General features: G+C 45.5%; 1 protein-coding gene across 1 annotated transcript in view; it reads right to left on the minus strand.

The window, feature by feature from the left end:
• Fndc1 (fibronectin type III domain containing 1) overlaps window positions 1-14860 on the minus strand; it is a 63332-nt gene extending 48472 nt beyond the window's left edge. The window contains exon 1 of the mRNA XM_032894731.1: window positions 14674-14860. Coding sequence (XP_032750622.1) covers window positions 14674-14821 — 148 coding nt within the window. The 5' untranslated portion in view covers window positions 14822-14860. The remainder of the gene's footprint in view (window positions 1-14673) is intronic.
• Window positions 14861-15853: the final 993 nt, after the last annotated feature.

Here is a 15853-nt window from a genome sequence, read left to right on the forward strand (position 1 = left end):
GCAGGGATTCCACAGAATCTTGGAATTCCGTAGTGATGGGGTCAACAAGAAGATAGAATGAGGTTCTCAGGACAAGGAGCTTCATCAAGACCACACGAGTTTGTTGGCTGTAACATGCATCCTGGAACTCTCACATACAGTAGTCCTGTCGAACATTAACCACACAACCCCCTGGCAGAGACAGCAGCTGTCCCCAATATGCTGTGTGGCTTCTGCTACGAGCACTTGTCAACCTTCCTACTGGAGCCCTAGCATGGGGCCAGGACCACAGAACAGCTGATAACCCAGCACGGAGACCTATCTGTGTTAGATAGAACTTTAAAGTCAGCAAAAACAAAATGAAACAAAAAAGCCTCCCATCTCTATCCTGGTTATCCGCACAGTGGCCTTGGGGTGAGAAAGAAGGACATCCACATTCGTGGACAAAGCAGATAAAGTCAAAGGGACATTTAGTGTCAACCAGGGCTGGGGTATGGGGACCCACCTATTCTGATCCCCAGTGCTCTCTCTATTTAAATCACCTCACACACTTACCACTAGCCATACAGTCTCTTCTGCTCATGAGTTCGAAATAAGAGTTTGGGTCTAGACAGGCAGAATTTGGGGCTAGACGGGCTCCCTGCAGAGTGGGCACACTATGCCCTGCCAAGCTGACTCTACACGAGCTGGAACTGCAGTCTCCCCATGGAGAAGAGGAGGACTTTGGCCAAAGGTTATTTTCAGGACAATGGAAATGTGGACAGAAGCCACAGTGTAATGAGAGGCCCCACCCCTTCAAACACAGTCACTTCTGTTTTGAGGCTTTGATTTTCAAGCACCTTGAAATTTTCTTTCTCTTTAATATTCTGGATTCTGCATACTGTCTTTTGCAGATCATCCAGGGAGCCTCTCTTAAAGCAGATACATGCACCAGGGAAACAATTCCATGTGGTTAGAATTCATCTGCAATTAAATTATGCAAGTATTTTCTCTAAGCTGTATGCAATGGCCTCACAAAATCACTCTCAATATTTCTAATAAATTCTGTAGATCTTTTATCTTGAAAACAGGAAGTCACAACTGCCAAGATCAATCAAGCTCACACCCACCAAGGCAGAGTGTGTTTATTTCAGAATTGGCGGGACACATCCCCTCCCTCATTAGTCTTAGTACAAAAGAACCAGGTAAGTCATGGGCAGAGCTGATGGATCACAGAAGACCTGGGACAATTACACACTGTCCCCTTGACAGGCATAGAACAAATCAAGCACCACCTAGAAGCCAGGGAGCCAGGCAGGACTGGACTGTTCCTTGGGATTTGTACGTCAGCACATTTCTGAAGTTGTATGGAATTAATGTTTTTCTTTTTACTAAGGAAAAAAAGACAAGAATTCCACACGATGATTTATTTGCCCATGTATAATTCTATGCTAGGTAAATGTGACAGGTTTTTAGATCAGGCTAACCCATACTGTAGACTCAGGGTTTACATCAAACCCCCAACTTACAGAGGACTCCAAGAGCACTCCCTGACTACATCAGCTTCTTCATCTCTGAGACTGTATGTAACAGCCAGGTACAGAGCTTATGTCTGTAACGTCAGCACTTATGAAGTAAAGGCTAGCCTGGGCTATGCATCAAGCTCTGGAATAGCTTTGGCTACAATTGCCTCAAAAGCTTATATCCATCATAAAACCATTCTTCCTGGGCAAATTTAGATGGGAACCTCTGAATAGATTCTCAAAACTCTTCAGCACACACAGTATTACAATACAACCGTGTGTCGCTGACCACAGAGACACAGTCTAGTAAATGCACTGTCAGGTAATTCCATCATGAGACCATGAGCATGCTATATGGCATGTTCGTATACACTGAGATGACTATGACATCACTAAGTGCCATACTCTCAAATATCATGGCCATCTACACAGTCCATTGTGATGCCAGTGTCCTCTCCAATAAATGACTTTTTGGAGTAATATTTAAATAATATCATCTACTTAATAATAACAAAGAAGGACTCTTAATTTCTTTATTCTGGAATGGATCTATCAGATATTACTCACCAGGAATAGCACCAATAAAAGACAAAGAGACTAAGAGGCAAAGGTGGAGGAAACATTGCAGGGCTGGATGGCAACAGACACTGGGCAAGAATTAGAACCCTGCTGTTGGACCTGTAGTTCTAGCTCACTGTGCTGCAGCACTTACTCAGAAGCTCCTGGTGGCTACACTGTGAGCATCCTTGTAGCCACACTAGTATAAACACTGCAGTCACTCTAGGGGAGACCATGGTGCTCCAGAGAGCTCTGGGTAAAGGACTCAGTGGAAGTCTCTGTCCATTGCATTCACACTCATCGCCTTACACAAATGGTTCATTGCAATCCCCAAGCTCTGGCTCCCCATCAGGAAGTAAGTCAATGGCATCTGTCCTTCTGAGGCCTACTCACTACCCTATCCCTTTCACATTAGAGGTGTACTAAGTGCACCAAGGAAGGACCATTGGATGAAGATCCAAGTCCCTGGTCAACCATGTCAATGGATCCATTGGCTTACTTGTCCAAGGAGTCACTCAGAACCCAAAGTAGAGAGAGGCAGCCCATAGACATCCTGCCACCCTCAGAGATACCTGAACAGCGCCTCTTGACCAGTCAGGAAAGCATTTACAGAAGGTGAAGGGGGAGATAGTCTAAGAGACAAAGCAGTTTGAAAAGGAGAAAAGAGGGAGAGAAGAATCTCGTCATCCTCCAGGCTCACCAACACCAGGTAGAATATTATGGGTTCTACAGAAGCCAACGAGCCTTCATGATGGACATAAAACTAACTTCAAACACTCCCATAGGGCCATTTGGTTCCAGCTCACTGTCCCTGTGGAGTATGTCTGAGATCCTGCTTTCCTGCTTCCAGGGTGTCCTCAAGTGAGGAAGCTACCAGAAGCCTGCCCATCATGAGGACAGAAAGCTACGCTGTAGACCCCAAGGGACAGTGCCAAGCTGCCAGCATCTGCACCCTAGAATTGGCTGTTAAAATCCAGTAAAGCCATCAATCAGAAGTAGGTCAAACACCTTGCACTATCCCGGGACCATGCAGGGTGTAGCACTTGCTCACTTAAACAATTTCCCCTCAAGGTTTCCACAGACAGCAAAGAAATCTATCTCAGTCCCCCACATCCTGGAGTGCTGCTACTTCTCCACAATCTGTTTTATCTCAAAATTCTCAAGATTGCATTTGAGTTTTGTAGACCACACCACCAAATGTTGGTGTTTGCTTTACGATTAAAAACAGCATTTTTAGTGCCTGATCACAGAAAGGGGACTCCCATTGGATTGGATGTGTCCAGTTTTTCTCATGCCCTTGCTGGTTTCTGGTCATCCTATGGACTCGGGTCCCAAGGGTCACAGTTTGAGTGTGCCCATAAATGGCTGTCAAGATAGCCTTCTGAAAATCAAGCAGATGACTTTGTTATTGACCCCACCAGAACTGAACATCAGTCTATGGATACCAGCATCTACTGCACCATGTGGGGCTGAGGACTTAGTGTGCTACAAGATGCCAAGTCACCCACAAATTGCTGTGCGTTGACAGGAGAGCTCTGCATAGGTCAGTGAGGAAGCCTTTGATAGTACTTTGAGAATCAAGAGGCTCTACAGCTGCTTGTGTGGATACGTCTGGGTTTCCATTAGTCACAGCCTTCCCTGGGGCTCTCATCGAGTGGACAATACTGTTGTCTCTGTGCCCTTCAGTGGGGATGGCTTATCTATGCAGGAGACCAATGTCAGAAGCTAATATCCATGTGATTCTGACAGCCACATCACCATCTCACTTGTAAAAAGAGCACAGCATCAGCCTATGCCAAGTCCTGCCTACTGGCTCCCATTGCTGGCCTAATTCCCCTCAACACATATGAATGGATCATCCAGATTCCCAGGGTAACCAGCTGTGAAGGCTTCCTATGCTCTAATGGGTGAGTCAGCCCCCACAGCTGCCATGGATCCATCCCATGGCATGTTAATTTCCAGCCACACTTCCTGACAGTTCACAGGGGCCATCAAAAGCAAAGAGAGCGGTTGTCCTTTCCTGCCTTTAGTATCTGGTGCTCCTGGGCCCCTCAGGACAGCACAGCAACAGGATCATAGATTATCAAGGCTCAGAAGGACCAGGGTGAACTATTCTTGGGAAAAGCATATCCCAAAGGTTTGGCTTGGTTTTCTCTAGGGGAGTTTTAATGGAAGTCTCCCTGCATTTACTTCATCTGGGGGTCAGATGGAGAGCAGGGCATGTGTTCTCTGAAAATGAGAGGCCTGGTCTTGTTGACTGGGTGCTTTGTTTCTTCAGCCTGTTACCTGGTCCCCATTCATAATAAAATTCCATGTATGAGTAGCTTGATAGGAAGGAAGTGTTTCTTTCCAGACAAACATCAGATTTTTTCAGACAACCTGGATAATATACTCCAGGCTGACAGTCCCAAGCTCTTAATTTTTTTCACTTTCAGACTTTGAAAGAAGAGCCCTTGGTAGGCACAAGGGTCAGAGAGCAACACAAGGCCCTACTCGTTGACCTCTGAACAAGTGCTGGCTTTTATTAAACTGCAGAGGCCCTTCTAGAACATTCCTTCAAGGCTGCATGAGCAAGCACAGCTCAGCCTCTCCAGCTTTCCAGCATTCTGGCCCTAGCCTAGGAGTAGTCACCCCCATGACAAGAACCATGAGCCAAGACAGACCTCTTTTCTTTATATCCAACCTCAGAGGTTCTGTATTAACTACAAAAAAATATGTAATGAGCTAGGTAGGGCAGTAAGCAGAGGTTAAACTTGTTTTTCATGATTTCGTGGTTAAGTTGTTTCAGTGTTGAATTATTTGTGCAACAGTGTGTCGATACTTTGAGCCAGACATCAGGGAGGCTGCTGGAGGGAAGTCTCCAGAGAGGAGTCCAACCCCAAATTTGCCCTGGGATCTCACTGTGGTTTGAAGATGCTCTGCTAATGAAGTCAGCCTTCAAGAAAAGGGGTGACTCAAATTTCCCTCAAAGCAGGGAGAAAGGGAGATGACATCACCCAAGGAAGATAAGGTGTGTCACCCCCTGAGAGGATCAGGAAGCAAAGGCACCTGACAGAAGGAAGACAGCACAAGAGGAAAGAAGCTGAAGAAAGTGGCTACCTTTCGTGGCAGCCCTCATGGAAGAGGAAGAGGTGACCATGTAAGGACAGTCAGATTCGTCGAAGCATCATCAGGGGCCCGGACTGAGAAACACAGCTGTGATGGTTGAGAGGACACAGGGCAGCTCGCTCTTTGTTTCTCTCCCTTAGTCCAACTGTGAGAGGCCAGAGAGAGCGCACCAAGCAGCTGGGTGGTCCTGGTGGGACCAGCGAAGGAGGTTGAGAGGGGAGATGTTCTGAGTGCCTGTCCGGGTTAAAGCAGAGAAGAAACAAGCCAAGAGTGGCCTCGGGACTCTGCCAAGGGAAAAAGCCTGCAAAACTAGGGCCTGAGGAGGTCTGCAAGCAAGCTTGAGATGTGAGGGAGAAGAAACAAGACATCCTGCCAACAGACAGAAGCGTCCAGAACTCCAGCTTAGCAGGGACCAACTTTCGCCTAACTGAGGCTCTATGGCCAGTGGTTAGAAACCAGGACACGGGGCTAGCAGACGGGCTACCATCATGGATGCCTAGTGTGTAAGATATAATACTAGACATGGCTCATGTTCCTGGACTGAGGAACAGCTCAAAGGCCAGTGGCTATCACCAAAGGGTTATAGTGTCTGAACCACAGTGCTGGTGACGATGGCCAGAGAGGGATGATCCACAGCGCACCCAACTTAGATCAAGCTGTCACTGAACTACTGAAAGCATTAAAATTAATGTAATTAAAATACAGTGTGAAGAACATGGCACGAAACCCAGACTTCGTGTCAGTTCTGGATCCAATTCAGCTCCCCAGCTCGAGGGAAAGCACAGAGGACAGGGTTTGTAGGAATCCACGAAGATTATTAAAACAGATATGAGCATATTCTGCGCTAAAATTAGCTAGGATCTAGCGTGGCTTCCAAGACGAAATTTTGGCAAATACAGAATAACTGTCCCAGCTGCTTCACTATCAAAACTGGGACACGGCACAGTCTGGACCCTAGGGACGTGCTTCTATGTGACCTTGTTACTCTGGAGCCAGCTGCCAAGAAAGCTAAGACAGCAGTGAAGAATTCTGAAGTAAATGAAGGACGCCAGCGTTCTGGAAAATGAACAGACTTAAGATGTCACTTCCCTGGGATCGGAAGAAGGGGATCGAGGGGGACATCCCAGCAAGGAGGGTGGGGTCTGCATGCCCAACAGAGGAAACCTTCTGCTGGGCCAGAAGAAGCAAGGCTGCCACCCAAGAGTTGCATTTTTACTCAGTCTATTATTTCAGGTTTCATATTTGGGTGAGCAACCAGACTGAGTCACTCAAGTCCTGTCCAACCTCTAGGACTTTCTAGAAGGTTCTTCCACCTCCTCTCCCTCATCATGTTACCTCACCATCCCAGCTTGATGTCACAGTCTTATCACCAGGGTCCCCATCTGCTCATTCAAGATTACTATGCAGGGTTTTTTTCCAAATAATTGATCATTTCATTGTGTCCTCTCAAAATTCATGTACTGACATCTTAATCCCAGAACCTCAGAGTTGGCTATATTGAGCTGCTGTGTCCTTAAAGAGGCAATCGGGTTTACATGAGGCTATGAGGGTACGCCCTCAGCCAACCCAACTGGTGTCCTTTCAGAAGGAAGAAGTGTAGACCCACAGATGCTTGACATCTCCTTCCTGTGTGAAACGGAGGATGTGAGAAGCCTGGGTAAAGACAGAAAGGGGAGGAGGCCATCTTCAAACAGAGAATTCCCAGGGTTCAAACCTGCCCCCACTTTACTAGTAGACCTCAACACTCTGGAACCATTGGAAACACATTTTGCTGTGCAAGCCCTCCCCACCCCCTTGAGTGGCAGCCCTCACCAACACTAGTCTGATGCATGCGACTGACTTCATTTCATTGCTTCCTGGTTTTCTTTCCCACTGGTGTGTACATTTCATGCCGACGAGCCCTCAAAGGTCTGGTTCACCATGCTAGAGACCTGCCTGCAAAACCACAGGCACTGAAGGAGTAGATTAACAGCCTTGGTTCTATTTTTAGGTAAAGAATATTTAGACCTGATAGGTCTGAGCCAGCAAAAGGAGGCCTTCTGGAATTTGAATTGAAATCCCTGTTTTCAGCAGAATAAAGAATGGATTCTCCCCTGATTTCAAACAGACCACTGTGGGGCATCGACAAATCAAAGCGTGAAGAGGCTCCTGCAAGGCCTCACGCTGGTACTGGTGCTGACTAAGGCTGCTCGCTGCCATAGCTATGTTTTCAAAGGCAAATGTTTTCCTACGAATGAAGACCTGCACCATTCTGAATGCTTCTTTTGTTTGACCAAAGTATTATCCACCGAATCATTGCTCTGAACAAGAAATAGCTTTTTTATCTCAAGACCCAAAAGCAAAATGTCTAGGTAGCATCTCAATCAGTCCTAGACAATTTCCTATAGATTCACATTCTTTCATTGATAATAAAATAAAGCATTTTCTGAGTCTGTGCTCTCTGGATACCATGGTTGTTCTGGTTGGTTGTTTTGGGGTCTGGACTACATCATATGCTGCAAGTTCAGCTAGGGGTGTCTCCTCTGGTATCTTTTATTCATTACGTATGGCAAATGGAGATGATTTATTCTAACAGCGAGCTTTGGTCTCACAGATCCAAAAGCTCCTACACAAAGAAGCTGAATGCAGTCATGGTGCGTTAATCCAACAGTGAGTCAGAACTTGAATTTCTTTGATGCCCGAATCCTAATCTGTAACCCCCAGGAGTCCACGTCACCCGTATACAGACATGGACCCATAGACACCTTCAAACATGCCCATACACTCCCATTAAAGGTAGCAGAAGAAAGTGATTATCTGGGGGGAAAAAGCAAGAAAATCCCTCGTTCTAAATCTAATGTCAGATCAAGAGTATAAAATAAACATTTAAAAACCCGAATATGAGATTCAAATGCAAAGAATATATAGCTGTCAGTAAAATGTTTGTTTCTGACTGATTACCTATGTGTCTTCAGGAGTAAATACATCTAAAATAAACGTCCTTTCCTACGTTGCCCTCATCTTAGATGTGTGGTAGCCCCCCTCCATCCAAAGCTTAGCTTTCCCAGGTTCAATTACCTGTGATATACTGTATCCCCCCAAAATTAAGTGGAAAGTTCCAGAAATAAACAAGCCATAATGAAAATGTGCATTGTGCTGCAAAATGTAATGGACCCTCATATTATCCTACTCTATCCTGCCCAAGATATAAATGATGCCTTCATCCAGTGCCTCTGGTGTGAATATGCTGCCCCCGTATTAACCACCTAATAGCTTTCTGAGTTGTCAAATTGGCTCCTGCAAACATACAGGTTCTTTTGTTCTAGCAGCATCTCCTTACGTGTAATATCCTACTATTAGTACCCCAGTACTAATTAATGTTGTTTTATCTAATCCCGTACATATCATATTGGCTCAATTCACCTTGAGAAGAAGAGTAAAGACAGTGCATTTGGTTATTCTAAGAGAGGCAGGAAAGAGCAGTCACATTCTTCACATTACCATTACAGTGTGGTGTTACCGTTTTGTTGTTGTTGTTTTTGTTGTTGTTGTTTGTTTGTTTGTTTATTACAACTCGTGTTAAAGTCTTACTGTACCAAGGATATGGAACCTGAAGAGGATACCTCCTGTAGCCGGGCAGGAATCCCACTGGAGCGATAGAGTCACCAACCCACCCACAAAACTTTCAACCCAAAATTTATTCTGTCTACAAGAAATGCAGGCACAGAGGAGGGAGCAGAGACTGAGGAAATGGCCAACCGATAACCCACCAATCCTGAGACCCATCCATGGGCAAGCACCAGCCCCTAATACTATTAATGATATTTTGTTATACTTGCACACAGGAGCATGTTGTCCTCTGAGAGGCTCTACCCAGAAGCTGACACAGACAGATAAGGATACCCACAGCCAAACAGTGGAAAGGAGCTTAGGGACTCATGGAAGAAAAAGAAGAATTGCAGCCCCCAAAAGGACAGGAACTCCACAGGAAGACCAAAAGAGTCATCTAACCTGGACCCGTGGGGCTCTCAGAGTCTGAACCGCTAACCAGAGAACATACACAGGCTGCACCTAGGTCTCCCTGTACACATACACCAGACGTGCAGCTTGGTCTGCATGTGGGTCCTGAAAGCTGGAGCAGGGGCTGTCTCCAAAGCTGTTCCCTGTCTGTGGGAAATGTTCTTCTAGCTGGGAAAAGGAGTACACAGAGAACTGAAGTGCCAGGGTTAGGGGATACCCAGGGAGGGATACCCAGGGGGCCCCACCCCACTCAGAGAAGAGGAAGAGGGAATAGGAGAAGGATTGTGGGAGGGAGTGACTCGGAGGGGGGCAGTGAATGGGATGTAAAGTGAATAAGTAAAAGAATAAATAAATAAAATTTTAAAAAAGATTTTAGAAAACTACAAATGCCAAAAATATAAATAGATAAATAATTAAATAAATAAACAAACAAATAAACCAAAACTCTTATTGTGCCTACTTTAAGAGTTCTAACTGGTCATAAGCGTACACATAGAGGTAAAAGCATGAGTGTATATAAACCTGGTACTATCTGTGGTTTCGGGTTACTTGGCCCTGGAAACATACACTCTGCAGAAAAATAGACTCCCTATGCTGCCAGGGTGTGCCAAGTTTAATCCTTGGTCCCATTTCTCTCCCAATCCTCTCCTGACCCTGTACTCTCCATAATTCCATTCTCACTCTGTAGAATGACGCCCCAAACCGTACCTAACTCCTTGTTGCCTCTTCCAGTCCAGCCCCTCATCTCTACTCACAACACCCCACTGTCACCTGGGGTACCCCTGAGGAAGAGGGTGCCGCCTCCTGAAGCACTTCACTTTATCTTGTTATTATCTTGCCCCCTTTTCTTATATAAAAGACTTTGGCAACCATCTGCACCAGAAACACTGATCTAAGAAGCTCGCTGTGGTCATTAACCTCAACACATACTCACCTCTCTCTAACCCAGTCCATGTCGATGTGCTCCAACCACATGATACCCAAAATGAAGCACAGCTCTCCGCCCTACTGCCTCTGGGCTATCGCCCAACCACATTCTGAAATAACTGCATTCTTGTGAATTATTTTTTCAACCATTTATTAAATATATTCGAGCTCATAAGAAATAGCAACTTTTCTCTCAATAAGTAAAACAATATGACCAGACAACATCAATGTCCACAGGGCAACACACGCATGGACAAATATGGAGCAGAGATGGGAGACAGGGATCTGGCCTACCACAAAATATTCCAGAGTATTCCAAGGAAGGTATAAGACTTGAAGACACACAGTGGCCAACAAGAGCCATTGTCTTCAACGGTCTCAATTAGCTGCTCGCAGATAAAAGGTTATAAAATTCCTAGCTGGAACAGTTCCACCATCTCAGCCGCCATATTTGCTTGCTAGCACGTGACGATCTCCAGATGTAAACACAGACGTTGCTCACTCGGGGAGGGGAAGGAACAGGAAGTCAAACACACAATACCAGCTGCAGTCTGGGCGACCAGCATGTGCATTAGTTTAGCGATGAGAACGAGGTGAAGGCATGTGAGCGCAGGCATGTGACCGGGCCACAGTCCTCTTTGGGAGATGTGGCTTCGGCGAAGGCATGAGCCAAGTGAGGACAAAGTACCTGTGATGGTCTCATTAAATGGTCCTGGACCCTTGTTGGGAAAACCATCTATCTTGATCCATTCACCTCCTAAATCGGGGAAATGCAACTGGATAGTTAGAAACAAGGTCTGCGGGATTTTCCAAAGTTCAGCACACCCTTAGTGACCAGTCAAATGGTCCTTGAGAGACGACACACCAAAGCTTTAGTGACAGCACATTAGTTGTAGGGTCTGCACATGGCTAGTTGAGCCGTGTTGAAAAACGACAGGCAAAAAGTTTATAAACTGCATCAAAACTACTCCCAAAATGGGAAGAAAAAAATTTTTTAAAAAGTTAAAAAAAAAAAAACCTTCTCTTCTAAAAAAAAAAACAACTTTCCCATCTTTGGCTTTAACGTTCAAGCCTACAACGTAGGAATCTTTTAATCACTCTAATTTTAATTTGTAAATTATGTTTATGTATTGGGGGCGTGCATTCCACAATGCATGTGTGTGGCTCAGAGGGCAACTTACAGAAATCCGTTCTCTCCTTTCCATGCTGTGCGCCCCACGGATCGAACTCAGGTCGTCAGGCTTGGTGGCAAGCGCCTTTACTCACTGATCCATCTCACCAGCCCAATAATTCTGTGTTTTTATTGGCATGAAGAAGCCAGGAGAGGGGTGCCCTCCCCATCTAATCATCGAAGCACTGCCTCCCGGTCGGACTTACCGGGTGGGCTCTCAGCTCTGTAAACGGGGCGGCTCACTCCGATGTGGTTCTCTGCGGTAACCAGCACAAAGTACACCACCCCTGGCTCTGAAACACACGGTTCACATCAAACCACCGCCTCTGGCCTCCAGGAACGCGCACTTCACTCACCATCTCACTCACACCAGTTATACACAAATACAAAAACCCAAACGCAGTGGTCAAGTCCCACGGTAGCTTTCTCTTCGGTTTTACTGAAATCGCTAACATGCTCCCCATGTGGCTGAACCAGGGCTGGCCCTAAGAATGTCAGCTGTGTTTAATACGAAGTGCAGGCAGCGGAACAAACCGGGGTTCCCACGCCATTGATAACAGAAGACTTTGAGGGCTGGAGTATGAACTCAGCAGTGGAATTAGGAGCTCACTGACCACATCAGTACCCAAACACAGTGTCACAAACTACTGACATTGCACAGGGAAACTCCCAATGGAAAGATCCAGAAAAAAAAAAAGGGAAATATCAGTGAAACTCATAAAAATCCTTATTGCTCTGCATAAAGCTTCATGGAATTTTTCTTTTTCACAGTAAAATGTTCCCCAGGCTACATCTGCATGTGGTTTTTGACTATTTCAACCAAAAAGAAAAAAAAAAGGCTAGAAAAATATTTCCTGGAATTCTGAAAATGCTAATCTTGAAATAATTAGGCTTTTGCTTTTGGACTTTGGTCTCAGGGTCAAGGCAAGTAGCAGAGGTCTCCTTGGCTGAGACCCTGAAACCGTTGAGATTCAAAAGGAAACCAGGGGCAACAGTCCCGGCACAAAGAGGACACACCCTGGACTTACGAGTTTTCCAAACCAAAACTGTAACACTAATTCCCCTCAAAATGAATCATTGCCTTGTGACAGGTAAGGTGGGAGTGGTCCCTTGAAGAGCATAAAGCCTGGAGAGATGGCAATTTGTCCTGTTGTAAAGGCAAGTGAGAATGGGCATTTCTCAAAGTCGAGGCATTCTTTTAAACAGAACCCTATTCAGTCCTCAAGGCAGAAGTTTGAGGCTCTCTGGGACTTCTGCTATGCTCAAGCCTGGTGTGAGCTGTTGTCTGTCGGTGGCAGGAGCTGGTGGCATTCAGGGTCTGGCACAACCTGCGGAGCTAATGGGAAGCCGTTCCAGGTCCCCACAGAATACAGAATTGTGCTTAGCCAGGCTCTCCTTATTCTGGGCTCATTTGAATTCCCAAGCAATGGAATCCACATGTCTCTGACTCCCAACCACTTAACTCATCACTTCCTTGGGAGACATTGTTTACTGGGAGGTACGGCCCTCTCCCAATCACAACAACCCGGTGTTTGAATAAGTGTGTCTCTGCTCATGTCTCTGGTCTGATAGCTCACACTTGACCTCACAGCTGGACTGGGGATGGGAGCCACGGTGCTTCACAGCGCTGTGGATTTGACTGGAAGCACAAGGAAGGGAACCTGGCCACCTCTAGATCTGATTTATACACTTTCTGTCCAGTTACCCAAAGAATACAGTGGTACCCAGCAGAGGGTGGAGATGTGTGCTGATTCATGTCTGGATCAGAACAGTAACATGGCACAAAAGGATTCTGGCTTTTCTCTGTGACTTCCTCACGCCCCATCTCCAAGTTGTAGCCTTATAGGACGGTAGAAAGCTTAGCAGAAAGAAAGAGGGTACAGAGCAGACCCCCTAGAGCTGTACCTTTAAGACAAGGCACTCTGAGGCAAGACTTAAAAAATGTTCCCGGTCTCCAGGATCAACTGAAAACCAAGGTTCAGTGAGTGCAAAGGTTATGCTGTCCATGCATGACCTTCTGTGATACGGTTGACCTTGAGCAACTCAGGAGTTAAGGGCCCCAACCCCTGTAGGGGTGAAAACCTGCAAATAATAACTTTGACCTTTCCAGAATCTTAGCTACGAACAGCTTGCTGGTGACAGGAAGCCCCATGGCTAGCAGAATTAATCAAGTGACACCTATGATATTGGTAAGTATCATATTGGGGGAAAGGGAAGCCAGAGTGACAAGATGTAGGGTCCTTTTTTTTTTTTAAAGAAACTGAGATTCATGGTTTACTAGGGAGATGGGCTGCTCACACACGGAGGGCGCTGACGTCGTCAGAGTCAGTTTTCTGCAGACACGATTTAGCACTGCAGCCTTTGTTTATGTGTCGTGGGATCCTTTCTGTTGCTGTGACAAGACACTCTGACCCAAAGCAACCTAGAGGAGGAAAGGGTTCATCTGTCTTACATATGCAGGTCACAGTCCATCACTGAGAAAAATCAGGACAGGAACTCAAGTAAGAGTTCAGAGCAGAAACCATGGGGGTCTGCTGCTTGCTGGTTACCTCTCTGGCTCACTTTGGGGGGCTTGCTTATGCTTACTTGGCTTTTTTAACACGGCATGGGATCATCCGCCTAGGGATGTTGCTGCCCATAGTGGACTGGGTCCTCTTCTATCAATGAAGACTCAAGACAATCTCACGTGCCCACAGGCCAACATAACCTTGACAACTTCTCAGTTGAGGCTTCTCCTCTCAGACGACTCTAGGCTGTATCGTACTGACAATTAAGACTCAGACAGATGCTGTGGGTGAACTCTAAGTGTTTGCATGCATAAGTGTTGATAAATGCTAACTTTAAATAGATCTGTATGTTACATTATAGTAGCAGATAATATAGATTGTCACATGCATTTTTGACACACCCAACTTCTTCGTGATATAACTAGGCTTTGAAGTCTTTCAGCGAGCTTTTTTTTTTCTAATTTTCACAATCCACACCCCCTCCAAAACAAATCACATATGAGCAGATCAACACAGTTCAAACCAAAGTTGTTCAATGGTCAACTGTACTTAATTATTAAGTGGTTTATGAATGGAAAGATGTTCATATTAGACTGTTAAACTATCTAATAGTTGTTTCTGTAAGACATAAATAAATAAGTAAATAAATAAATAATCATCGACATGTTTTCCAAAGCACCATCAAAACCTAAAACCTTCTACTTCATTTTGATGTTATGAGTTAAGTGTATGGCCAAGAAGCCTGGAGTAAAACCAGAGGCCTCGTGGTGAGGCCTTCAAGCGTATCCTCAGGATGGTCTCAAAGCTTTAGCTTCCTGTTTCCAAAGACTCTGATCCAGCCACACTCAGTCTATCCTAAGTGCACAGCTGCGACCGCTGGTCCAGTTAGAGATGAGTGAAGAAAGGAACATGTGTCACTTACCCACGTCTTTAATAAGGAAGGAGTGTGTCTCCGCATTCACCTTGTTGGACTTAAGACTTTTCAGTGACTTCCCATAGGCAATGTTGTAATGTTCCACGGGTCTACTGGTAGCGTCTTTGGGTGGGTCCCATGTGACCTTCAGGCCCATGTTAGCGGACAGCAGTTTCACATGCCTTGGCTTCAGTGGGTGGTCAACTATACAAACAGTGCAGCTATGAACTTTGTGCAGTGGCTGAGAGGATGATTCTCCCAGTGTTCCCTGACACACTCAGCAAGAATGTAAATGACATCGGATCTGTTTGATCCTAAAGATGTGCGCGCAACCATGTTTGCACCCCGTCACGGTGTGACAGCGAAACAAACAGCGCGGATCCCACGTGCGGTTTGCATTTTGGATAACTGTGGGTGGTAAAATTAAACCGAACGGGAAGAAATTCAAAATAAACCCTGGGTGTCCCTTGCCTTGAGTATGCAGACGTGCCAGGGCAAGAAAAAACAAATGAGTAACTTATTTCACATACTCTCCAGAAGCATTTGTTCACTACATGTGCCCCTGGTGTCTTGTGAGGCTGAACGAACTTTGAAACCTCTCTAAGGGGAAGGCGCTACAGTGGGTTAGGAGGACTAACCGCCATATTCAAAGTGAGGGGACAAAGTGTTTGTTTCCACAAAGGCTGAACCATACTTGAAGGAGATGTAAAACTCTGGTTTGTTTTTTGTATATATCTAATCATTAAATTGTTCCAAGGTTTCCCAAAAGAGAAAACAACAGTGGATCATCAAAAAGGATTATTGTGGGGAATGGAACAATGACTCAGGGCTTAAGAACAATGACCGCTCGTGCAGAACACCCATGCTAGGTTCCCAGCACCCACAGGATAAGGTCATCTGTGGCTCCAGTTCCAAAGGATCCAACACCCACTTCCAGCCTCCGAGCGTTGTACCGAATGAGCATGCGCACTTATATAAACGCAAACAAAACATTTATACAAATCAAATAGCTTTTTAAAAGCACCACCTGGTCTCCGATTAGGAGATCTTAAGTTTTTCTTTGTTTCCAAATTTACCAAGCTAATATTTAACATTTTACCTAACAAAACCTCTCACTTCCCTGCGTAACTGGAACTGTAATGCAAAATTGTGGCAACATCCGCTACCTATTGACGTAGCAATTGCAACA

Source organism: Rattus rattus, chromosome 2 (assembly GCF_011064425.1).
Source record: "Rattus rattus isolate New Zealand chromosome 2, Rrattus_CSIRO_v1, whole genome shotgun sequence".
Classification (NCBI taxonomy): domain Eukaryota; kingdom Metazoa; phylum Chordata; class Mammalia; order Rodentia; family Muridae; genus Rattus; species Rattus rattus.